The 23585-nt window shown below is 42.0% G+C and overlaps 1 protein-coding gene across 2 annotated transcripts; it reads right to left on the bottom strand.

Moving 5' to 3' along the window:
* Positions 1-3136: 3136 nt before the first annotated feature.
* Positions 3137-23013, bottom strand: MAP3K8 (mitogen-activated protein kinase kinase kinase 8). 2 transcript variants are annotated; one of them, XM_039712985.1, is made up of 8 exons: positions 20027-23013; positions 18628-18988; positions 15318-15482; positions 13597-13858; positions 10947-11053; positions 7023-7175; positions 6145-6391; positions 3137-4546 (listed from the first exon to the last, which is right to left on the bottom strand). In XM_039712985.1, exons 1-8 carry the CDS (start codon positions 20074-20076, stop codon positions 4413-4415), a joined length of 1479 nt encoding a protein of 492 aa, XP_039568919.1. In that variant the 5' UTR covers positions 20077-23013; the 3' UTR covers positions 3137-4412. The 2 variants fall into 2 exon arrangements, with proteins under 2 accessions (XP_039568919.1, XP_039568922.1); XM_039712988.1 differs by lacking the exon at positions 20027-23013 and adding an exon at positions 19862-20002.
* Between the last annotated feature and the right edge of the window lie 572 nt (positions 23014-23585).

Below are 23585 nucleotides of genomic sequence, written 5' to 3' on the forward strand. Positions count from 1 at the left end.
CTCTCTGGACCAACCCCCCTGTCCCTGGACAGGCTCAGGCTGTCCCTGTGGCCGGGCTAGCTCCGTGCTCAGGTGCCACGTGCACGGAGCTTGTGGAGGTGTTGGGTGCAGGTGAGCAAAGCTGTCACAGCCGCTCGCCTCCCTCCTGGTGAGTCACCACGCCCCAGTATCTGTCAGTGTGGCTGTGTCTGGTGACCAGCCCGAAGCAGCATGCGTGCACCCATGGCACTGTAACCAGCCACTCCCAAAGTCTGGCTGGAATTTTTTTTGGGCGTTGCTGAGTTCAGTCAGCACACGATTTATAAAGACTTGTTTTCACCTCGCCCGAATTGTTAGCTTTGGATGGTAACAGTTTTAGAAATGGACCTTGCTGGCCCTTTCCTGTAAGAAAAGAAAAAGCTTTTTGGTCTCCAAAGAGTGGTTTGGTGCCCTTGTGTTGGGAAGTTGCAAAGTCCCCGGGCATGGGATGCAAAGCAAAGCATAGGAAGCAAAGGAAGCCCTCATGGTGTCTGAGCCTGCCTGGGAAGCAGCTAGTAGAGCCCCAAGGGAAGCTGCTCCCAGCCATGCAAATATTCCCAGTTTTGGCCATGCACTGAACCAGGCATCTTCCTATGTCCCAGTCCTTCCCAGACAGCCAATCTGGCCCTGGCTGTAGCAGGGTCACACCTCCAGTGGCTCTTCCCCAGCTGCTTCTTTGCTTCTGCCAATTAGCCAGAGCAATGGACTGTTTTCCCCAGGGTCCCAACAAAGGGACTAATGCTTGGCCAGGAGCCTCATTCCCCATTCCCGTCTGCTCTGCACACAGGGAGGGCTGGCAAAGTGCTCTGTACTTCTCCTGCAGCTTCTGTCAAACTTCCAAACATCAGGAAGTCTTGCTGAGGAGTGTCACAGTGATCTCAGTCCCAGGGTCACAGGCTGAGATAAGAAACCTGCTAAGCCCAGGAGAATAAAAGGCACATTTGACTCCCTAATTTCATCAGTGGTGTGATTTACCCTCAGCAGGCAACCAAATCCTGTACAGCCACTCACTCACTCCCTTCTGGTGGGGTGAAGGAGAGGACTGAAATGGTACACGTGAGAAAACTCATGAATTAGATAAACACAGTCCAAAGGGTAAAACAAATGCTCTGCACACAAGCAAAGCAAAACAAGGAATTCATTTACCACTTTCTGTGGGCTGAAAGGTGCTCAGCCATCTCCAGGACAACAGAGCTCCACTGTATATGTGACTGTGACTTGGGAAGAAAAACACCATCACTCAGAATATTTCCCCTTCTGCCCCCAGCTTTATACCCTGAGATTGGCATTGTATGGTCTGGAATATCCTTTGTCCCAGCTGTGTCCCCTCCCAGCTCCTGCTGCACCCCCAGCCTCCTCCCTGGCAAGACACTGTGAGAAGCAGAAAAGGCCTTGACACTGTGAGCCCCACTCAGCAATAACAGAAACATCCCTTGTTATCAACACCGTTCCCAGCACAGTGCTGGAACAGCCCTGAGCTGGTTACTGTGAAGAAAATTATCTCTACCCCAGACAAAACCAGCACAATCAGTTATTGTGAGCAGTGGGTTTCCCTGTGCACTTGTGTTTTCCTTTGCAGTTTAGCATGAGTCTCTTAGTAGTCCCTCAAGAGAAAATGAAACTACACACCTGGAATCAACATAAACAGAGGAAAACCCATTGCAAAATCCCGTGGCTCAGCACTGACCAGCCAAACCCTGGGAACTGCACTACTAGCACAGGGTTTTCCCACCACCCATTTTCATTCCCTCCCCCTCACCTCCAGCCTCAGTTGCTGTGAGTACACAGCTGCTCAGGCAACCAGATTAGAGGAGCAATCTTCCCCCTCCCAGGATATTTCTAACCCAGTTCATTTCCCTGACCTCATTCTCCAGGTGCTGGTATAAACAAGAGGACCTACACAATGCAGGGATCACTACTGTGGGATATGCTTGAGGGATGTGGGATGTTTGGGATGTGATGTATTGCTCCAGAGAGAAATTCCTGCTATGCTGCAGCCTAAGGCTCACCTGAGAAATAGTCCCCAGCTATTAGAAAGCTGACAGAGCTGGAAGCAATGCTTGGTGTTCAGCATACCTGAACAGCTGCTTGTTGGTTGTGTACCAGTCCTCTGAAGTGATAATTATCCCAAAGCCCTCGTACTGTTCAGACATGTGGATGTATCTATAAAGAGCTATTGGTTCACTCAGCCAAACCTCATTACTTATGTCTGGTAATACATAACCTGGATAACCTGATCACTTACTACTTTCTTAGTAAGAATATACATAACAGCCATAACCAAACCCAAACATGAAATAGTGAGCCTATATTAAGTAGTGTCTCCATATGCAGATTTACATGCTGAAATATTTAGCTGGGTAGGGGAAAGGAGGACTGCATTACAGAAAAAAATAGAAAAAGTCAGTGTAACATTTTTTAAGCAAAGGTAAAAGACCCCTAGCAGGCTGCAATTTTGCCATAGATCTCATTGTTGAAGTATAGCATTTGCATAACCCTTAGCCAGGTGAGAATAAATACCTTAATTTTATAGAAGGGAAACTGGGGGAGAGATTATAAACCCACCTCCAGTTATGTGAAAAGCTGCTTCCTACTAATTCTATTAATCTTCTTAAAGATCAAAAGCTATCAGCAAAAGATCATAAAACTGAACACAGGTCTCTGAAACCAAAGGTGACCATCCAAACCATTAGGTCACATTTTCCTTAAGTCAGCCACAGGGAAAGTCTGATCCCTGAATATCCTGATCACTACAGTCAGTATAAATACTAAGAGGGCTCCCTCACACAGCTCTCCTCCAAGTGCTAGAGCAAGTGGGTTATTCCCAAAGCATATTTTGCAGCAACTAACATCAGGACTGAAGTGCTCCATGCTGCACACAACTACTGTGCACCATCCAGGCAGTCCATAAGGAATGTTGGCATGTGAGAAGGAGATTTTGCCAGAAATACTTACCATCTGTTACTAGAGTATAAAATCCATCAGCAACCACCTTCACCCTACTTCCCAACAAGTGGGATGGTGCCTGTAGTGTACCTGGGCCATGGTAGGGGGTGCTGGCCCAAATGCAGCTGCAGCCCCATGCTGTGTTTGAGGATGAAGGAAGAATGACCACATCTCAAGGCACTGAGCTGGATTTATTCATTTGACCATATCAGTATCAAACTAGAAATCATCTGTTTAAGATCACGTGTTAGAGAGGAGCAGCATTAAATAACAGACATGAAAAAGAGACTGTGCTTCAGAAAAGATTCAGTGTACAACATACACAGTATGCCATTTAACACAAATGCTTATAAAGAGTCATCCTAAGCATCAGAAAGAGTTTTATAAAAGTTTACGTTCTCATCCCATGGGATGTACAGAACTATGCAGTTTACATAGTTTTACTATCATCCAAAACATCATGTTTCAAATGTATGAGGCACAGCAAGAACAATATAATTCCATTTCCATAGGAACATAAACACTGCTTGTCACTAATGACACACTTTCCAAACCGTAGCACTCACAGCAATTATACATGTGTACAATTTTAAAGTATTAAAAAGCAAGAATTTGGAGCCTGCCCACTGTTACCAATAGGGAATAACATTTGATCTACTCTTGAAAACTATCATAGATACCCTTGCAGTAGTTGTAACATAGGAAGGAGTTGAAGTCACTGTCATACTTTGCCAGGGCCAACTTGCTGTGCAAATCCCAAAACTAACTGATACTGCCAATGAAAAATTCCCTTGACCCACAGAGAAGGGGACAGTCTCCTTCTTAGCTCCCACTGCCCAGGGAAGATGCAAAGTTAAAACACACCTGCAAACAAGTGATAATCCACAGACATTCTCAATTTTCATTAAGAATGGCTAGAGGCTGACTAAATCTTAAAGACCAAGAATGACCAAGTCTTAAAGACAGAAAAAGACTGAACCAGTCTTCAACTGGTTAAATTAAGGACTTCTTTTTTTTTTTTTTTTTGGGATGGGGGATTGCAGGAAGGTTTCTTCTAAGGACAGCTCAGAGAGACTGAATCTTACAGCCCACATGCTAAATTATATTATATTTTTTCCTGACATTATTTGCAAGCATATATTATAAGTTTTACAAAAGTGCAAGGCCCAGCACAGGAAGATATCCTGGATTAAGACATTCCCAGCAGCAGTGTTCTCTTTGCCATCTTCTTGTTGGTCCACCAGCAGACACAAAAACATCACTGCTTGGGATCAGCTTATCAGAGCCCGTAAGGGTTTAGCTTAATCATCTGTGCAATTAAACACTATTCACATTTGACAGCCTATAATGGCAATAGTTTTATGTACAAATTGGAAAATCAAGTCTTAAAATCAAGTTTTAAGAGGTAGAGGTCCATTTCTGACTCATCAACATAAAATGTTACTAAGTCAGTCATATTCCAAGGCTGGTGGTCCCCTAACAATATTGAAGTAACCAGCTAGAGCTCCAAGGTCTATGTAGAGTGATCTTTGTCTCTTTAGCAGGTCTGACTCTTCCATGCTCCCATTACACAATGAGGAATCTAAAAAGAAAATAGAGAAACCATGTAATTTCTGCAAAAATAGCTGTACCAGTTAGTTTTCGTATTTGTCAATATTACTGGAATATTTTGCCTATTATTTGATATTATTAATCTGTGGTTTAGAATTTTTTTCGGTACAACATAAGTCAAACCTCAAATAAAATAAAAACCAACAAACCAACCACAGCTCTAGGACAAAGAAAGGGAAGCAGTTTGCAACTGCAAGTGTGTTCAATTACTTTAAAAAAAGTCTCCATCAGCTGGGACAGTTAGGCAGAGCTTTCTCATCCTCTGAGCTATAGGAGACTGGTGCAAGAAAAAAACCTGCTAACTTTCTGCCACCTGAGAATTCTGCTTTCTCATAGCGAAATTTTCATCTAAACACAGGACATCATCTTTGTCTGGGTGTTAACAGAGAACAAATACACGACCCTCTGTTTCAGATTTTTTATTCCTTTTAAATCAAGGTCTGAAAAGACAGATTGGGTTTGCAATGGCAGAATTCCCCTGAATACTTGTATAATGAGTGTCTTGGAAACTCAAGCACCTACAATAAAGTCCAAGTTTATTGGTCCAATATTCTCTTTATTTTCAAAAGAACTGATTCAGATGGTCTGAGCTGGTCAAAGATTTTGCACCCCCAAGGCAAAATCCAGAAGATACAAAGTCATTCTAAATCCAAAAACTGTGACTGATTTTTCCAGTGAATTTGTTGCAACTCAAAAGAATTGATTCAGATGGTCTAAGCTGGTCAAAGATTTTGCACCCCCAAGGTAAAATCCAGAAGGTACAAAGTCATTCTAAATCCAAAAACTGTGACTGATTTTTCCAGTGAATTTGTTGCAACAATTGTGCATTATAGTGCCCAAAACTTAGCACAGATATCTTTTGAAATATTTGTCCAAATTAGATAAACCACTTGTCTGGGAAGGGCCTTTAAATGCCTTTTGTCAGAACCATTCTAATGTATTTGGTAAGTAGAAGAAAAGCATTTTGAAGCCTGTTGGCAGTTTGTTGGCACTAAATCTCGCTTGGGCTTGAAAGGGTAGTTTCCTACCTAGATCATGTATTATCCTTCATTAAGTACTTACTAATGCACAAGGACAACAGCATTCTATCCCACAGTCATTTCTGGTTTTAAAACAAAATGTTTGAGTTACTCCCGACACTCAGCAACATCAGTTATGGTTGCGTGTGTTTTTCCTTAAAAAGGCAAAAAGTGTTGGATTTTGGTGGTTGTTGGACTTTGTCGTTATTTACAAATCAAGAGTGTCTATAAAACTTCTCTAAAACAGTGTCAAATTGAGTCCATTTGGGACAGTAATCTATAATTCATTAAGTGCCCTGAATGATTGCCATGGCTTTTCCAAGAGCCAGTCCTTCAGGAGCAGAGAAGTCAGGCTAGGTTCCTCCCCACTGAAGTCAATGGGCGTTTTACAGATCACTCCATGACCTCGGGGTCTGATCTCATCTGATTGGGATTTTCACCGCTCACTTTCCAGATGTGCTGTGAGTTTTGTTGGTTCCTTACCACTCATTCAAATCAAGATCTGACACCAAGTAAAGTCTACGAAGTCCAAGGCAGGTGATCCCATTACCTGTGATGTTTTCTGGCAGCTGCAGATCCTTCCTGGCGAGCAGTCTTTTCCTTTCAAACAGCGCCGAGTCCAGACTCTGGCACCGCGGCTGCTCCTCGGGGGGTGGGTGTAAGGCCTCGTGTTTCAGCAGGTCTGCTGCAGACAGCCTGTGATTAGGATTCCTGTCCAGGGCTGCTTCTAGCAACTCTCTCATGGAAGTGCTGCAGTCCTCAGCAATATCCTCTAAGGGGGGAGCTTGTTTGTGTATCTGTCAGAATGAAAAAAGACCATGGAAACAGTTATTCCAAAAACAGTGAAAGAGGAAGTCATGGATAACCACATGAGTGGTCTGGGAATTCCCCAACTAGGACTCATCACCTTCCTAAGTAAGGCTGATCAACTAGAACAGAGCATGCAATTACACAATATTCAGTTTTTTAAAATCAGATTTTATAATAAATTTAAAAACTCAAAGAAACTTCAAGTAAGCTAAACTTCAATGCAATGCAAATTCACCAGATTTCTATACCACACTGGAGGAGTCAGAGAATCAAATCTGCCAGGCTCCAGTTTTTATCTGCAACTTCTAAGGAAAACAGACAAGTAGAAGACAGATGGGGTTGTTTCAATCAAGTCTCACACTGATCTAACCCTGTCCTTCCAGCAAACCCAAAGCCTGTAAATTGAAACACAAATCACAGAGACAACTCCAGCTCAGTCTCTGTCTTCCCCTAAGAGATCAAAACCCACTCTTCTCTCCCTCCCACCCCTGAAGCAAAAAGGATGATATCATCTCTCTGACAAAGATTTTGATAGTTTTTGTATGACTGGAGCTTTCCCAGCAAGAGTACAGGAAAGCCTCCAACTGATACTGAGCTGGCTCTGCAAAGGACACTCACAATATAGAGGTAGGAGGGATATGCAGAACGAGGGTATCTGTTCACCCAGGGCGGGATGCCCGTTTGCATATGAATAATAGTAGCTCCCATGCTGTAGATGTCTGCTTTTGTTGTGTGGCCTCTGCAAAGGATAACTTCAGGGCTCATGTAAATCTGTAAAAAAGAGTTTAAAAAAAAAAAAAAGATTACTCAACAGGGGAAAACAACAACCAAAGATGACTTAATGGCATTCTGTGATCCTGGAAACCCCGCTCTGAAGGGATGCATAGCAGTGTATCTGCAAGCACCATTTGGGAATTCAGATTGTTCTGCTCTGCATATGAGTACAGCCAAAGAGACAGTACCTGGACAAACTCATATTCCAGGCTTGCCCTCCTCAGACAGGCTGTAGGTCAGTGGCTATGGGCCTTAGCTGAGCTGTGAGAGGCTGAGGTTCAAGCCATGGCTTTGCCTGGTTCAGATCCCTGTTACACAGAATACTACACAACCCTTCTGAGCAGAACTGACAAATATATACCTTCCTCTCTTCTTTACTCTTCTTACCCCCTCCTTCTTATCCACTAACCTGCACAATAGAGCATTATCCTGAGAAATGGGATGATGAGGAACAAGCCAGGTCTAGGCAATGCATAAAAGTTACGTGCCCTTTCCACCAGATGACCCCCAGAGCAGCTATGAAGACCAGAATCCCTCTTCTAACCTTTTTCCAAACAAAAAACTCTAATTTTTCTTGTTGGAAACCGAAATAGTTTCCATCCAAACATTTCACTGAAACATTTGAATTTGCCAAGAGTCTAAAGAAGGATCTTGGAAGCTCCTGCCAGCAACAGGCAGCTCAGAGTGCAGCTGGAGCAGAACTAGACAGGCAGGATGCAGGAGGCACACCCTGCACAGCTCAACCACTGCCACTGGCCTGGGGAGCAGGTTTCAACACCACATGGGCACAGCCCACAGCACACTGGGTTAGCAAGCTACCATATTTGCTTCTGGTTCCTACTTTTCCCTCACCCAATTTCCCTCTAAAGGATTCAAACAAATTTTAATTAGTTCAAGTCATTCTGACACAAAGAATCACATTAAAAGACATTAAATGACACAAGGGCAGGAAGTTAAGTCATCACCACATGGTTTGACTGCTTATTACCACAGATTGAGAATGTCTGTAGGACTCACCAAATTCCAAGGAAAACTTTCCAGTAAATTACATTCCCTATCTGCAAATAGAACTTGTGATTGGAAGTGTGTACAAAGCCTCAGCAGGTGTCTGCAGCTGCTACTGACTTATCCATTGCTTTCCTCAGGGCTAAGAGAGAATCAGTGCATCTGCACCCTCCACCTTTAAGTCTCACAAGGAGAAAATAACAAAAAGTCTAATTTTGCAAAAATAAGTCTTTGGCAAATACAGTGCAACTTCAGTGAAATCTACATAAGCAGGTAGCAGCTGCCTTCAAAAAAGAATGCTGGTACAATAACCTGTCTGCAGCTAAGGTGAGAAAATAGTCAAGATGCACCTTGACTGCACCATGACAGAAATCAAAAATGAGCTCCAAAGCTCTGATTTCAGACTGGCCTAAGAGTCTGTTGTCACCAAAGCAGACAGCTCAAGCCATGGAAAACTTCCCTCTCTCATTCCTTTTGACTGGTGGGCTGGCACTTGCCTGCCAGTCAGACCAGTCACAGCCCAGCAAAAAACCAGTCCTTTCTTCATGCTGCACTAGTTTTAGTTTAGCATTCCTGAAAATGAATCATACCTTCCACACTCAATAAACTTTAACAGACAACTTTTTACCCTCAAATGGTTGTAACTGAAGCTTACATATTTTAACAAAGTGACAGAAGCATAACAGAAAGTGTAGCAACTGCCTAGAAAAAGTATTTCCTGCAGAGCAGTTTCATAACAACCACAGTTTAATGTTCTGTATGACTTGTACACAAAAGCAGTAACACCAGTTCTTTTTCACACTACAGCATCTAAATAAAATTTAACTATCTTTCAATCCTGTTGCCCAGAATTGTAACTACTCATTTTTTATCAACACAAAGAAGATTCACTACATTCAGACTTCCTGTGCTATAGAAGTGAATAGAAATCCTAACTCCCAGCTAACATGCACAGGACAAAGGTTACTCCACCTGCCACTTCCCACAAGGACACGAGTCCCTGCCAATACCAGATGCAAGAGAAACCAGCCAGCTCACTGTCACAATGCAGTGACAGAGCTCCAACCAGGGGTTTCACAATTACATTCAGGAACAGCAGGACAACTGCACCACTGCTTAAGGCTGCATAATACAGGGTGCAAAACTCAAGAGGACTTTGGAGAGTTAAGATCTTACTTTGAAAATAAAAATAATCAAGAAAGCCAGACTACAGAAGGTCTTTGTGGGTGACAGGATTAGGTACCGTGAAAAACCTATAGAAGCAGAAAAACCTACATTAGCTGTAAGTCTTTCACTGGTATCTCAAAATCTCCTTTCCCAGTGCTGTCTTTCCAACCTAATTTCTGGCTGCAATGCTGCAGCAGGATTGCTGCTCACCTGAGACAGCAAACACCAAACATGGCCATATTTCAGGGTTGGGGGATTATCAGCTTTATGAGAACAGGACTGCAGATGTTAAAGCATGTGGAATTTTCCTCCTATTAAATGAAGAACTAAGTGTTTGCCACTTGGCAAACACTGAAGTGTTTTCACTTTTCACTTGTTCTTACTAACACAACCTTAGCCCGTCCTTCAAGACCCAGAAGTAGATCCTGTCTAGTCTGCTCCATAATCATGGAAATGTCCTGTTTACACATATCTCCATCACTGGGAAATACCCTACCAACTCATAGCCACCACTGTTCTTATTAACAGCACACAAAACCCCCTTGAACAAGCAAAAAGCCCCAAACCAAAGTAAAAACCCCACAAAGCTCATGCATGAAGTGCCAGAAAGCATGCTGCTTCCAGTTCAACAAGCATTTTAAGCTGTTAACTGCCCTGACCAGAAAGACAGTGAAAACAAATATTCAAGTGCTTTCTCAATCATCTTGGAAAAAAAATAAACAAGCCTGACCTTCTGTGAAATCTTGATTTATCCTCCCCTTCTAAAAAGTGAAATGTTTTTTGACAGTTACACAGGGATTTCCTCTTTACACATGTGGAAGACTATTAAAAGGGTAAGTGCCAACATCTCAGCTAAAGCATTTCCTGTAAACAATCTCCTCCAGCAACAGAGAGCACAAATGCCACATCTGCAGCAGCTATCCAAGCTAATTGTTGGTGCTTGGTAGTTTGCTAAAACTCCAGCCCTGGAAGCACCTCGGCAGGAATGCAGCCCAAGTGGTGTGCAGAATCTCAAAGTCACTGAGACCATTTAAAAGGACCCCTCCTCCATCACTGTAACGTCTAAGCAATTTTACCAGATAATCATGAACCTTGCCATGCACAACCTCTGAGGAACCAAAGGGTTACATGTAGATGGGGAACAGAGCTTAGAAGGGCTAAGAGATGAAACCCAGACACCTGTAATTGCTGTGGTTTTGAAGGAGGAATCCAAGTACAGTGTTGAACAGGTCACCCCAGTCCATAGTGAGTATCTCAGAGGAAATCTTTGCTAGAGCAAAGAACAAATTCCTGTTTGAAGTGTCTCTGATCAGCAGCTGAAACACTGCAAACAACCCTCCTCAGAGTACTGTTTGACTTCAGTGAACAATTGCTAACAAATGAGATTGCAGAGAAAGTGACATGGCTTTCAAAGCATTCCATTCAGCAAGTTGAAAACAAAAATATAATTGAGACTCTATTAATGTTTGTTAAGTTTTTTATAGGTTTCATACTATTTTACCCATGCTTTTAACCCTCCAACTTCAAATTTGAGCCCAAACACCACAACCATAGGACTAATGCAATATAAGGGCTTTTGTCCCTTCAGCTTCTTACCTCTGTTCCTCTAAGATCTTTGGGATAGTAAATGTCTTCAGTCATTTGAACACTTAGGCCAAAATCCACCAAAACAGCCTTAGTTGACATAAAGACAATGTTGCTTGCTAAAAGAAAACCAAAAATTACATAATTTAAGTGTCTGGCATGTTTGGTATTTATTTTACAACATTCCTGTTTCATTCAGACGCCTTCCTGAAAGGGGAGAGAGATTAGCACAACTACTCTCTACAGTCCATATCCCTCTAGCCAAAATAGGTCTGGTAATGATTTGGTTCAATTTTAAATTGTATCTTAAAAAACAAACTGGTCTGATTTATGTCGAAGAACCAATGTTTTGTCATTTTCTTAGCTTAAAATTTAAAAAAAGACAAGGAGATTAAATAGCTGAGGGTAGAGGAGGAAGGTAGAAGACTGCTAGACACCACAGCACAGCGCTCTGAAGATGTTCAAGGGTCTCCAAGGTGGAGATCTCATGCTGTGCAGCTCTGGCTAGAAACAGCACAACTGTTGCTCGCCAAGAAGTTTTTCTAGAGTCACAATTTAAGTGAAGGCAGAAACAGAGACTACCTAGGGCCCCTCCATAGCAGCCACACCAGTCACCTGCACTGGTCCATGAGGGCAGCTCAGCATGACAACACAGGACAGACTGTGGCTGTAAAATTAATAGAAGACTGAGCATTTCAAACTCCCTCAGAACTGCAGCAGTATCTAGGAGCTCAATTTACTTTCCTTCGTAAAATTCTGCCTAAGGCACAACTTTGTACTCAGAGGCTTTGTTTGCAGCTGTATTTCTGATCAAATATTTAAGAATGTAGTGCTCGGTGTGAGCCTTTAGAAATTCTTGTTCGCTGTTTCAGAAGATGGGGTAAAATGAAGTCTCCAACTTACACAACAGAAACACATTTCCCTTACAGGAAACTGTGGGCCATTTTCTGTCTTGGCAGTGCCTACCATGACCTCCCAGTGGGAGGGCAGACTTGGTTTCAGCAGTACTGATTCCTGGAGCAATGCTTCACACAGCTGCCTCCTCACCAGCACTACAGACTATGTAATTCTGTCATTTTAGGGATAACTTAGAAGATATGGATTTGAAACACCCCATCATCCAAAGGGCCACACTGCCACAGTGCAGCAGGATCTGTTTCCTGCTTGGGAACATACCCAGCCCCAGCTGCAGCTGATTTTGGACTGAAGCTCCCCCGACCAAACAGCCTGATGGTTTAACTGCTCTCCAACCAAGGAGGCAGCACTGAACACCTCCCAAGAACCAGACTGTCTTCCTCCCCTTCCTTGTTCAGGGCATTCTTTTACTCTCAATAAAATTCTCATCTTCTGTATCAGCAGAACAGACTCAAATGCAACTCAAAAGAGTGAGGAAAAAAAATCAGAGGTTTTGGGAAAGAGTCTTTTCTACTGATTCCACCTGGGGAGGGAAAACACACACTGCTCCCTGCATGGAGGCTGCCTTGCCAGGCAGTGGGCATGGCTCCAGCCCAGGCCTGGAGTACCCAGCTCACCCCAGCACCAAACAGGCAGGAGCATGGTCAGGGCTCACCCCAGGCCCCTCTGGGCAACCACATCTGCCCCAGGCAATCTCTGCCCTGCATCCACCAACACAGGGAAAGGCTGGAAAAAGCAAAACACACTCATATCCACCACATTCACAATGGGCTGGCTCTCCTATTCACTGCCTAGATGTAGTAGACTTTGGGCTGGTTTGGTTTTTAGACCATTTAATGTCTTTGTTATTGCCAATTAAAGTAAACCCATAGGAAAGACTCTCACTATAAATGAGAAAGAAAAATTAATGGAAAAAATAAGCAGTTTTGTAGCTGTCATAACCTCAAAGGCTTAAATCTAAAGTACTGACACATACTAAACTTAAAAATAAAAACAAAAACAAAACAAAAATGCAAAATTGAGATTAAAATTTAGCAATTCCTAATAGTTTATTTCTGTGAACTATTGCAATGCTTCAGTCTGAATATTTCTACTTTAAACCCTCAAGTTTAGCTAAATAAACTCAGATGCATCTATCTGCAGGCCAAGGTGGTACTGGGAGAAACAGCATTGAATACTAATTTAAATGCAACACATTAAAATTGAATTTTAAAGCATTTCAGTACTAGTGTATTTAATTTGGACTTAACATCAATGTTTGCTTATTTATAGATATTAATATCCAGAGTTTTTAAAAGCAAACATGTATTAAACTTATTAAAAGAAAAAAAAAGCATAAATTATGTATTTACTTCCTAAGTGTCTCAAACTGAGAAACAGTGGTGTAGAAATGTAAAACCTAAAAGAAGGTGCAAGTTGAAGGTGAGCATGGAAACATTCAGGATGAATTTATATTCTGGCTGAACACAGACTGATAGCTTCACTCTTTAGGTTTTTATTTAAATTGAGTTGCTCTTGAATGGCATAGGATCTGACTTTCTAATTACCCTCTCTGCTGGAGTGAAATGATAAATAGTGTAAGTAACTATTACCTCCAGAACCTGACCTTGCTATTTGTTAAGCATTATCCATCCCTCCCACTCAGAGATGTAAGGCTGTGTGCCCCAGCTCAGTCCCAGGGACTCCTCCACGAGGGCCCCAGCCCAGCCAGGACCAGAAAGCACCCCAAGGAATCACACAGACGTACGTTTGATGTCATGGTGGATAATCCTCTTTGAGTGGAGAAAGTCAAGTCCTTTCAGAATATGCTTTGTCACCCAAATTATTTCAAACTCTCTCATAGGCCCACAGCTCTCCAGCTTTTCCATGACAGATCCTCCCTCTCCAGCTTCCATGAAGAGATGGATCGTCTCATCCCACAAAATAGCGCCGTATAATTCAGCAATGTTTTCATGACGGAAACATGCCTGTATTTCAACATCTGATGGTTTGAACTGCTCCACTGGGACCTAGGACATTGAAACAAAACCACAGTTATCCATAACAAAAACAAGTTAGCCACGTGCACACTAATTATCCTATAGCTTAACAGAAAAGAAGGAAGTAGAGCACTTGTTAAAATACTGAGCTTTACTTTGCTCAAAGTAACTTTTCTTCCTTTGCAGCTGAGAGACATCCTGTTAAAAGCTGAGAGACATTTTGGAATCATGCCCAAATAAAAAGTGCAATCTTCCAGAAAAAGCAATGTAGCAAGTTATTCCCGTCAAAATCCAGTGATTACGCAAAAGCTTTATGCAAACTTCCTGGTGAAGGAGATAAAATTCCCACTGCTTTTTCCATTAGCTTTGTGCACTCATCTGCACTACCAGAACTACACACCCACCTGACAGGTGGATCAGTGCTTGCAGTGCTCAGGCCCATTACTGACCTCAATTCAGTCCTTATCAGCCCTGGTTTATGGCTTACAAGAAATGAAAGCAGCTTTGAAGGGAGCGCCAGCAGCACGATATTTCTTTAAAAAGTACTGATGGCAGATTGCTGAGACAATAAAAGCAGTGTTTGCTTACATACAGAAAAGCTACTACTGCTCTGTTAGTTTTCTTCCCTTGGACTCGTGGTGTCTGTGAACCAAATAAGAGGGTTGTTTATTTAAATGAGAAATACTGTTTGTATTTTCAGAAATATTAGGATACTTTAATTCTGCAGTGGGTTATGCAGGAGCAGCTAACAATCTGTCCCCACGTGGACACACAAGCTGCAGGGGAAGGACAAACAGCTGCCTGCCCAACTCTTTGACACACAGAATTAATACAGGTACTTATTTAGGATGGGATATATGGGGATATAAACCAATGTCCCAACTGAACTTTTACTGGCCCTGCTCAATACAAAATAGTATGTTAAAAGGTACAGCTGGAAGAAAATGTTGGCTTGCACAAAAGTTGGGCAGCACTCAGCAGCTCTTTTGAGGCGTCTCACAATCTTAACACAGTCAGTGCCTAAAACACAGTAAGAGTTGCACATACTGAGTTCTCAGGGACTTTAATGGCACTGGAGGAAGAAAACTGAAGTCTGAGCACCTCAGTTAAAGGACAAGAGCTTAAATCTTCTGCAGCAGCAGGATTTTACTACCCCCTCCAGCAGGGACAGGATCTCACTCTGATATTTTACCCTGGGAAAAAAACCCTGCTGTTTCAGCAGGACAAGTAGAAAATCCACTCTGCACAACAGGCCATGTGCCAGTTCCACACACTTCTAGATACTTTCAAAATGCTGAAACAATTGCAGCTTTAGAGTGAAAAAATTTAAACAAGCTAACAGAAGTGTACATTTTCCCCACCTTGTTTAGGCCAACAAAATCAAGATGATCATCAGCCAACAGTGGAATTTGATGCAGATATCTTTGAAAATAGACTGTACGTAGTTATACAATATTTGTTCAGAGATAAAACTACTGAACTAACATACCAATTTGCATGCCATTCGTTTCTTGGTTTCTCTGTCTTGGGCTAAGTACACTTTCCCAAAAGCTCCCCGAGGAATAAAATCAGAACCAATATTCCTGTAAGTCAACTTCCATGGAAACAGGAGCACATCCGAGTCAATCTGATAGCGCCCATTCTTGGGTGTGATCTGTGGAGTTAAATAAATAACAAAAAATCACAGTGAAGTTAAAACCACTAAAATCTAATTAGTTTTACACATATAGTGGGAAAACCCCCATATCACTAATGTGTATGATGCACAAGATCTGCTTAGCAGTCTTTATTTAGTAACACCAAATGGGAACAGCATGTGAGGTGTGGCATTCATTCACAGCCTAGGCATCCACGTTTCTCTCCAGTGACTAACTTATGAAGTGTAAGTTGCAATTAATTGTCTTGAAACAACAACAACAGCAGCTGGGTTAATGAAATTACCCACCTCTTGTTATTAGATTTACCTGCACATGTTTGTCCTTCCTGTAATCTGTTAACTTGTTATGCCACATACCTGTTACTCATAGGTTATCTTATACAATGTGAGCAAGAGTTTCAGCATTTCCTAATATCACATGTACTGCAAGGAGTTTAATTTCCCATCTTGTATTGGAGTTTCTGCTGCTTAGTAAAAGGTCAAATAAGCCTGCCTTGATTTTACCAGCCACTTTCCTCTAGTTTTATACCATAGTTTAAAAAAGAAGAGAGGGAGTAACATTGCCTCCTCAAGGTGGGTAATGCTGGGAGCTTTGCTTCTTCTGTATCACCAACTAGGCAAGGAGGGGATTCAGGGCACTTAAGTCAGTATCTTGCTCTAAATCTTTTCCCCAAACAGTTCCCTCCCTCTGCACGTGACAGAGAGAGACCAAACACCCAGCTACAGCCATGTGAGTATTGCTTGGTCCCTGATGTTGCTTCTTCAGTCTCTCAGCTACAAAATTAATAATAGTTCCTATGAATATGCTTCTAGTTATTTCAGTATCTAGAATATCATTAATCTCCTTACTGCTACTTTATCAAGATTCTTGAAGAGATGTTAAATCACATGAAGGTACTTCTCATTTCATGTCTGTCACAGGGCCTCAAACACTCAGCTCTTCAGCTACTCTTTTTAAGATAACAGCATATCAGGAAGATTTATTTGGTTTAGATTTCTTTTTAAGATGTAACATGTAATCTTTCAGTCTTAATCTACCTTCATGCTTTTCAATTAGGAAAGCACCTTCTTGACTGCTAAAATTGTCATTTGTGATTTGTGCTACATGAAACAAATTAATTCTAAGTTCCTAAATCTGGCCAAGGGTGCATGGGGGCTGTCCTTCAATAAAAAGTATTCTGCTTAGGATAGAAAATTAATTCTAAGTTCCTAAATCTGGAACTTTGGCCAAGGGTTGTCAGCATGGGGGCTGTCCTTCAATAAAAAGTATTCTGCTTAGGATAGAGAGAACAAGCCTTCCCTCTACTTATTAGAGTCAGGGTAAAGCAATCTGTACATGTCTAACAATCTGTACATCTTGCTTGCCTACTTCTGCACTTCAAAGGGCTGAGACTAATCCATAGGAGTTACACCTTATCCTGGAAAGGAAGAGACGCTGAGCAGAGTTGATTTGGAGAGCAAGACACTGACAACCACCACACTACTCATGTTTTCTGGAGGCTTTTAGGACTAGCTCCTAGCCTGACCCTGTGAACATTTGTCTGTGGCTGAAATGCATCTTTCAGTTCAGTTTTAACTAAAAGAAATCCAGCTTGTGCACTTCAAGACCCTTTGTGATGCAAGCCACAGTGCAGCCAGTGAGGGTCACCAGGCAGTCAGAAATACCCCTGACCCCAACCAAAATGCTGTAGCAGTGCCCCTGTGAAATGCATGCACAGGTAATACCCTGCTCCAACCCTCAGTTGCATAATGGGATCACGTGCACCTAATAGTACTGGGTTCATACCAATTGTATGCATCTGTAGAAACAATGTGCAAGCAAAACAACCACGAGTATGTAGAACAGTGTCTACCCTAAGCATAGGAAACATTTAATATTACTAAGTGTCATTTCAGTGTTACCGAGTTGAAAAGTGATTGTTTTGCAAAACTGCAGTGCGCCCTCCGAATCAGAATAAAGCAATACCCTGTGGTATTTCACACCTGAGTAACCAGTAAGCCTCAAGCAACCAGTTCACATATAAAATATATTATATGCAGCATATTTAAGATTATAGATGTAGAGCATCTTAAGAAAATACAGCAGCAACACTGCTTATTCTATGCATGAATACAATTCCATTGCAACACTGATTGTTTCCAGAGCAACTGATCTTAAATGAAAGTTTAATGACACTAATATCCAGAGATGCTTGTAGAACACAAACAATTTTAGGGAAAAAAAAACCAACATCTCAAAACAACACATCTATATACTTGAATTTAGCAGTGTGAGATATTACATAATATTGTAACTCTTAAAATCACATCTGATAGTATGTGCTTTTTCTCCTTACATTACTACTACTGACATTTTGTGCAGATAGAGCAAATTTAGGAACTATATTGTTAGATCCTAGATCTTTATTTCTGGGAGTTTGCACAATGAATGTTTTACTGCATGAACACAAGGCACTAGAAGACTCTTACTGTCTCCCAGACCTGTAAACAATCCTAGTTCATAGAATCATAGATAGGCTTTGGTTGGAAGGGGTCTTAAAGGTCATCTAGTTGTAACTCCCCTACTAAGGGAAGGGAAGTCACTCACTAGGTCAGGTTGCTCAGGGCCCCTTCCAGCCTTGCCTTGAACACTTCCAGGGATGGGGTATCCACAGTTTCTCTGAACAGTCTGTTCCAGGGCCTTACCATCCTCAGAGTAAAGAAATCTCTACAATTTTATTAAAAATCATTCCCCCTTGTCCTATCACTACACACCCTTCTAAAAAGTCACTCTCTCTCTTTTTTATGTAAGTTGTGCATTTTATAAGCCCCATTTAAGTACTGAAAGGACAAAATGAGTTATAGATTTTGCTTTTTAAATGCTTGTCTCAAGTTTGTATTCAACAGTGGGAAATGTTTTCTAACCCCCAGGGATATTAGGAGACAACAGAGTGGATCCTTCTGAACAGCAGACCTTTCTCCATTAGCTGCCTGAGTCTGCAGGGGCTAGACTCGATAGGCTCAGAGACCCCTTCCAGCCCCAGGGTTGCACAGGAAATCACAGCTTGTTACTTCTGGAACTAAGCTTTATTTAGAATCATTAAAAACTTCTAATTCCTATGGTCTATGAAATGCCAAGTAAAAGGAAAACAGCTGTACATACCATATTCAGGAGGATTCCAGATTCCTGTTGTCTGCATCCTTTAAATTGTTTTGCAGTGTTAGACACCTGATTGGCAAAAGCAAGCAGGTCTTCCACAGTCCCATATTTGACAGAGGACATCAAAGAGACCTCCCCTTCACAAAACAGTAATGATTCTGCACGTTCATCATTTTGATTTGCCTCTTCACACATGGTAATTAAGCTGTCTTCATAGACTGCGATGTCTTCGCCTGGATAATGGTTTTCCATGATGGCTATCACCTCAGACATATTCAGATCAGCTAGCAACAAGTCAATCTCTTCTTTGCTATCACTACCTGTGCTCATATACTCCATTACTGTCCACTTTGCAAAATCACTCCTGGAAAAAAAAAAAAGAAACAAACTTGAAAACATTTTTCAACTAAATTTATTTTAGCAAAGTAAGAAAGAAAAGGAGTTATCAGAAGTGATGAGCAGCTCATCATTATACAGATTTAGCATTAATAACTTGTATTATGACAAAAATCATAATTAGGAACCTGGGTGAAGACAAAATGGAGACGTATTTGCTAATGAAATTTATTTAGAAGTTACTAGCTAACCTCCGCTGTCACTCACTCTCAGAATTTTTTATGCTAAAACTTTCCTAAGAGGAACAGGTACATACACCACTATGATAGATATGCAAAAATGAAGGAGCACCCTCAATACAAACACAGGAATACATTGTTTGGAAAAGAATGACAAAGAGAGATATTAACATTCTCAGTTAGTTTATGGCTAAGTTTGTATTGACAATTTATGTGATGTATCCAGAAAGAAGGAAAGGTCACAAAGCAAGGTCATTCCATAGTAACAGGCATCTGTTAGTATCATTGTACAAAGCACAAGTGTCATCACCTGAGATACAAAATCCATATTTCTTTTTGCAATCAACTGGTCAGAACTAGACTTGAACTGAAATTTTCACCCTTACTTTCAGAAGAAAGTCAGAAACTGAGCTATCATAAAAGCAACGAGCTTTTGAAGTGGTTTCCAACAGTTTGTTCTATTCCCACTAATCCTAACAATAACTTTTTAAGTTACTATTGCAACTAGTTTGCTGGAATGGATTTACAAGCTGGGTTCAACTTCCCAAAAAGTCTCTTTCTATTCCAGAGCATTACATATTCAACTTAAAAACGTATGCATTGTCAGTCATTAAAATACTGACACAAATACTTTCCAACACATAAATGTCTAGAGCACTTACCTTGTATTTAACCTGATTACATCACTCAAAACCATTTAAAAAGGTCTCAATAGAATCCCTGAAGTCATCACGTTTTTCTGAACACGTATTTACCACTGATGATAATTTCACAGTGTTCTGTGGCAGTCTATTAAAAAAAGCAAAACAAATAAAGCCATTGCATACCAGCTCAAGCAGAAGGACTGGTTTGTACTCATATAGATCATTTGCTTCATGGAAAGAAGAGCTAGTAATCACCAGGCTGAGACAACAGGGGATTTTTCTGCAGAAAAAAATGACAACTCAATAAAGAATCAAGCTACTGTATCATCCAGATTTCCAAGTAGTAGTGAAAAAATAGTTTTTCCATGGTTAGGTCTCGAGTTTTATTCTCTTTGTCTCATGCTTGCTTAAGCAAAAAGTAGGACCTCCTTTTCCTTTAGCAGAACTGACTACAGCATGCCCTCTTTAGAGAGCTCTCACTTCCCTTTTTCATAATCCACTGCACCATCTATTTTGGGCAAAAGATAACAACTAGGCAAAAAGAAGCTTTAAAAAAAAAAGAGAAAACGAAAAGCAGCAAACAAAACCTTATCTCAAGGACAGGCAGCAGACTCGGTCCCCTGAGGCCATGGAGCAATGTGCTTACCCAGGTACAGTTTCTGGTTATGATCACTATCTTTCTTACCCTCACCACAAGGACGTAGAAGCTTTGTGGCACATATTTCTCATTGGTTAGAGTATTTACGTCAGCTCTAATGTGAAGAAAACCAAGTAAAATGACGTGTCTGAGTTGGCAAAGAAGTCAGACCACGTGCTGAAAATTCAAAAGGCAGGATCGGACAGCAGATTCAGCATCAGAAAAGGGAAATGGAGTGTCTGTTCCTTTTCAACTCAGACCTAAACCCTGGCAGTGATGGTGGCAGAGCAGTGCTCTGCCAGCCCCCATTCCCCAGGACAGGCACAGTGACTTTCACCAGCACTCTACACCAGTGCACCCATCCCTAACCAACCCACACCCCAGCATCAGGGCAGCCAGGTTGGAAACTTTGTGGTCACTAGCACTGCTTGATGGGGGAGGCCCCAGGCTTTGTACCCTGGGTGCTCAGAGAGATCACAAAAAGGAAAAAATGCTGTGGGTGTTTTCTAGCCCCTATCACCTCAACTTGCTCCATGACCAAGCTATAGGCTGTTAACAAAGCCTGAATGCAGTTAATTTTTAATATAAATCAGATTTCTATTTTTTCCCAGAGAAGGACTTATATTAATTACTTTGTTGGTTTTTGGGGTCCTTTTTTTGGTCTGGGTTTTTGGAGGGTTTTTTTTGGTGCTGAATTAGTGGGGTTCAAAAGAAAAGAAACAGTGCTGTTACAAAAGGAACCAAGAGACCTCGTGTGTAAAGTTACAAACTAGTCCTGAGGGATTTTCTGAAGAAAAACATGAGCCTCCAGATGCTCTGGTCTTTTGTGGATAAAGACAAATGTGTGCCACAGTAAAACTTATTTACTCTCTGAGAGCATTTTCATGCACAAAGCATCTGTACAGATTAGACCAAATGTAGCTTTCTGGAAGTGCCAGCTCTGCTTCATTCCTCAAAATGTTCCCAAACTGGAGCACAATACTAATAATACTCTTGGCAGTTTCACAACTACCCAAAAAGTTCTGAATAACATGAAGAAGTGACCATAACCTGCATATTCTCAGTTCTTTTAGTGCTTGAGAAAAGCTGCAAACCCTCTACTTTTACAATTGCCTGAAAGAAAGAGGTAGTGAGGTGGGAGCTGGTCTCTTATCTCAAATAACAAATGATGGAACAAGGGAGAATGGCTTCAAGTTGTGCCAGGAGAGGTTGGATATTAGGAAAAATTTCTTCACTGAAAGAGTTGTCAAACACTGGAACAGGCTGCCTAGGGAAGTGGTGGAATTACCACCCCAGGGGGGATTTAAAAGACATACACGTAGATGTGACTCGGTTTAGTGGTGGGCTTGATAGTGCTGGGTTGGACTTGATAATTTTACAGATCTTTTCCAACTTAAATGGTTTTATTCTTCCCTATATCTAGCAAATTCTAATCACTAAATGTTTACACAATAAAAGCAGTGTCTAGACTATAAAAGTGGATTTTTAAAATTATGCAGCAATTTAGTACTACCCTTACAGACAAAAAAAAAGTTCCATTTTCTAATGGGGAATTCACTCCTCCTATTTATCCCTAAAATCCTGTACTAGTATCAGTGATGGGCACTCATGTGGTATTCTAAATCATCCTATATAATCTTGATTCATGAAGAAATGATAACACTAACTATGCTTTACTTAGGTTCTCAGCTAAAAAACTGAGTTCACCTGCAGTGTAAAAATTAAACTGCATGCAAATACTTAAGTCAGTTGCTAAAGCACAAGACTCTTTCTCCAGTTTTGCCAATATTTCAACATCATCACATGAGTAATTTGTAAGTCAAAGGTTTATTTCTCTATTCTCTGCGTAGCTTTTCAACCCCTTTTGCCTAAGAAGTGTGCTGCCAGAGACCACTCTTATATCCATCATATTAAATAAGAGTAACTAGATACCAGACTTCTGAGCCCCTGTGAGACTTTTTGTATCTCAAGGGTCAACGATGGAAAAAGTTGAACAAAATCTACAATAAAAATAAAATTTAAAAACCAAGACCACACAGACAAATAACCTGAGCACCCCTTGCCCCCCCAAAAAAGCTAGCCACAAACTGCATAGACTGGCTCAGCACAATCCTACACCCATAATAAAGATCTCTTTTGCTGCTTTTAGAGAATAATTTTCTGGTCTAAGTGACAAGTGACGGCCCACTAGAAATGCAAAAAAGTCCATATTTCCTTTTAAGAAAACTTATCGGCAGAACTTGAAAAACACAATCCCTCTGGAAAAGGAAAAAAAAAAAGAAAGAAAAAAAAAATAACCACTTCTACCGTAAAGGAACAAGAAACAGCAACAATTTCAATAACATTTGACATATTCACTTGGAATACGAAAACCCGCGACTCTCCCAGCGCTGGCAGCAGCAGAGCCCAGCCCCAGCCCGTCCTGCCCTGCAGCCCCGGGGCCGGCGCAGGTGCCGCAGCCCCGGCTGCTCCCGCGGAGGCCGAGGGCAGCCGCTCGCCGCTCGCCGCCTCCGTCCCGCTCCGCTCCGCGCCCTGCCCCNGGTGCCGCGGGCTGCGGGCGGGGAAGGGCGCAGGTAGCAGCGCCCGCCCCGCGCCGAGGGCGGGGGAGCGGGGCGGCCCCGGCGCCGCTTTCTATTTCGGTTTCCCGGCAGGAGCAGGCGCCGCGCTGTGCCAGCCCGGCCCCAAGCCCGGCCAGAGAGCGCCTCCTGCTCCGGCCGCGGCACGGCCCGGCGGCAGTGGCTCGTCCCGCGGTGGCGTCGGGAAACCCCTTTCCTACCGCCTCGTGTTCCCGTGCGCACCTAGAGGGCGTCCACCAGCGTCCTACCAGCCTAAACACGATCTGAATCAAAGTTCAGCTGACACGCGGGTGGAATTTAGGACAACAACGTGAAGAATTTGTTAGTGGCGGTAGTATTAAAATACTCTGGGACGCACTAATGTGAGTTGGGTAATTGCTAAAATTGGGTACGACTACTTTTTATTTCTTATCCATAAGGAAGTAATTCTTGCAAAACTGTGCTGCCCAATAGCTCCCCTTCGGTCAGTTCGTTTTTAAGGAGACAAGTAGCACAAAAAACAGCTAACACAGTTAACAAAACCAGCTGC

The sequence above is a fragment of the Passer montanus genome, unplaced genomic scaffold (assembly GCF_014805655.1).
Source record: "Passer montanus isolate IOZ18808 unplaced genomic scaffold, ASM1480565v1 scaffold10, whole genome shotgun sequence".
Lineage (NCBI taxonomy): Eukaryota > Metazoa > Chordata > Aves > Passeriformes > Passeridae > Passer > Passer montanus.

What these genes read in the sequence shown, in the direction of transcription:
- MAP3K8 (XM_039712985.1), bottom strand. Translation starts at nt 20,076, where the DNA reads ATGAAGCAAATGATCTATATGAGTACAAACCAGTCCTTCTGCTTGAGC. An exon ending in CTGGAATCCTCCTGAATATG is followed by an intron (nt 15,483 to 18,627) that starts GTATGTACAGCT and finishes TTAACTCCACAG; the next exon opens with ATCACACCCAAGAATGGGCG. An exon ending in GCTGCCAGAAAACATCACAG is followed by an intron (nt 4,547 to 6,144) that starts GTAATGGGATCA and finishes TTTTCTTTTTAG; the next exon opens with ATTCCTCATTGTGTAATGGG.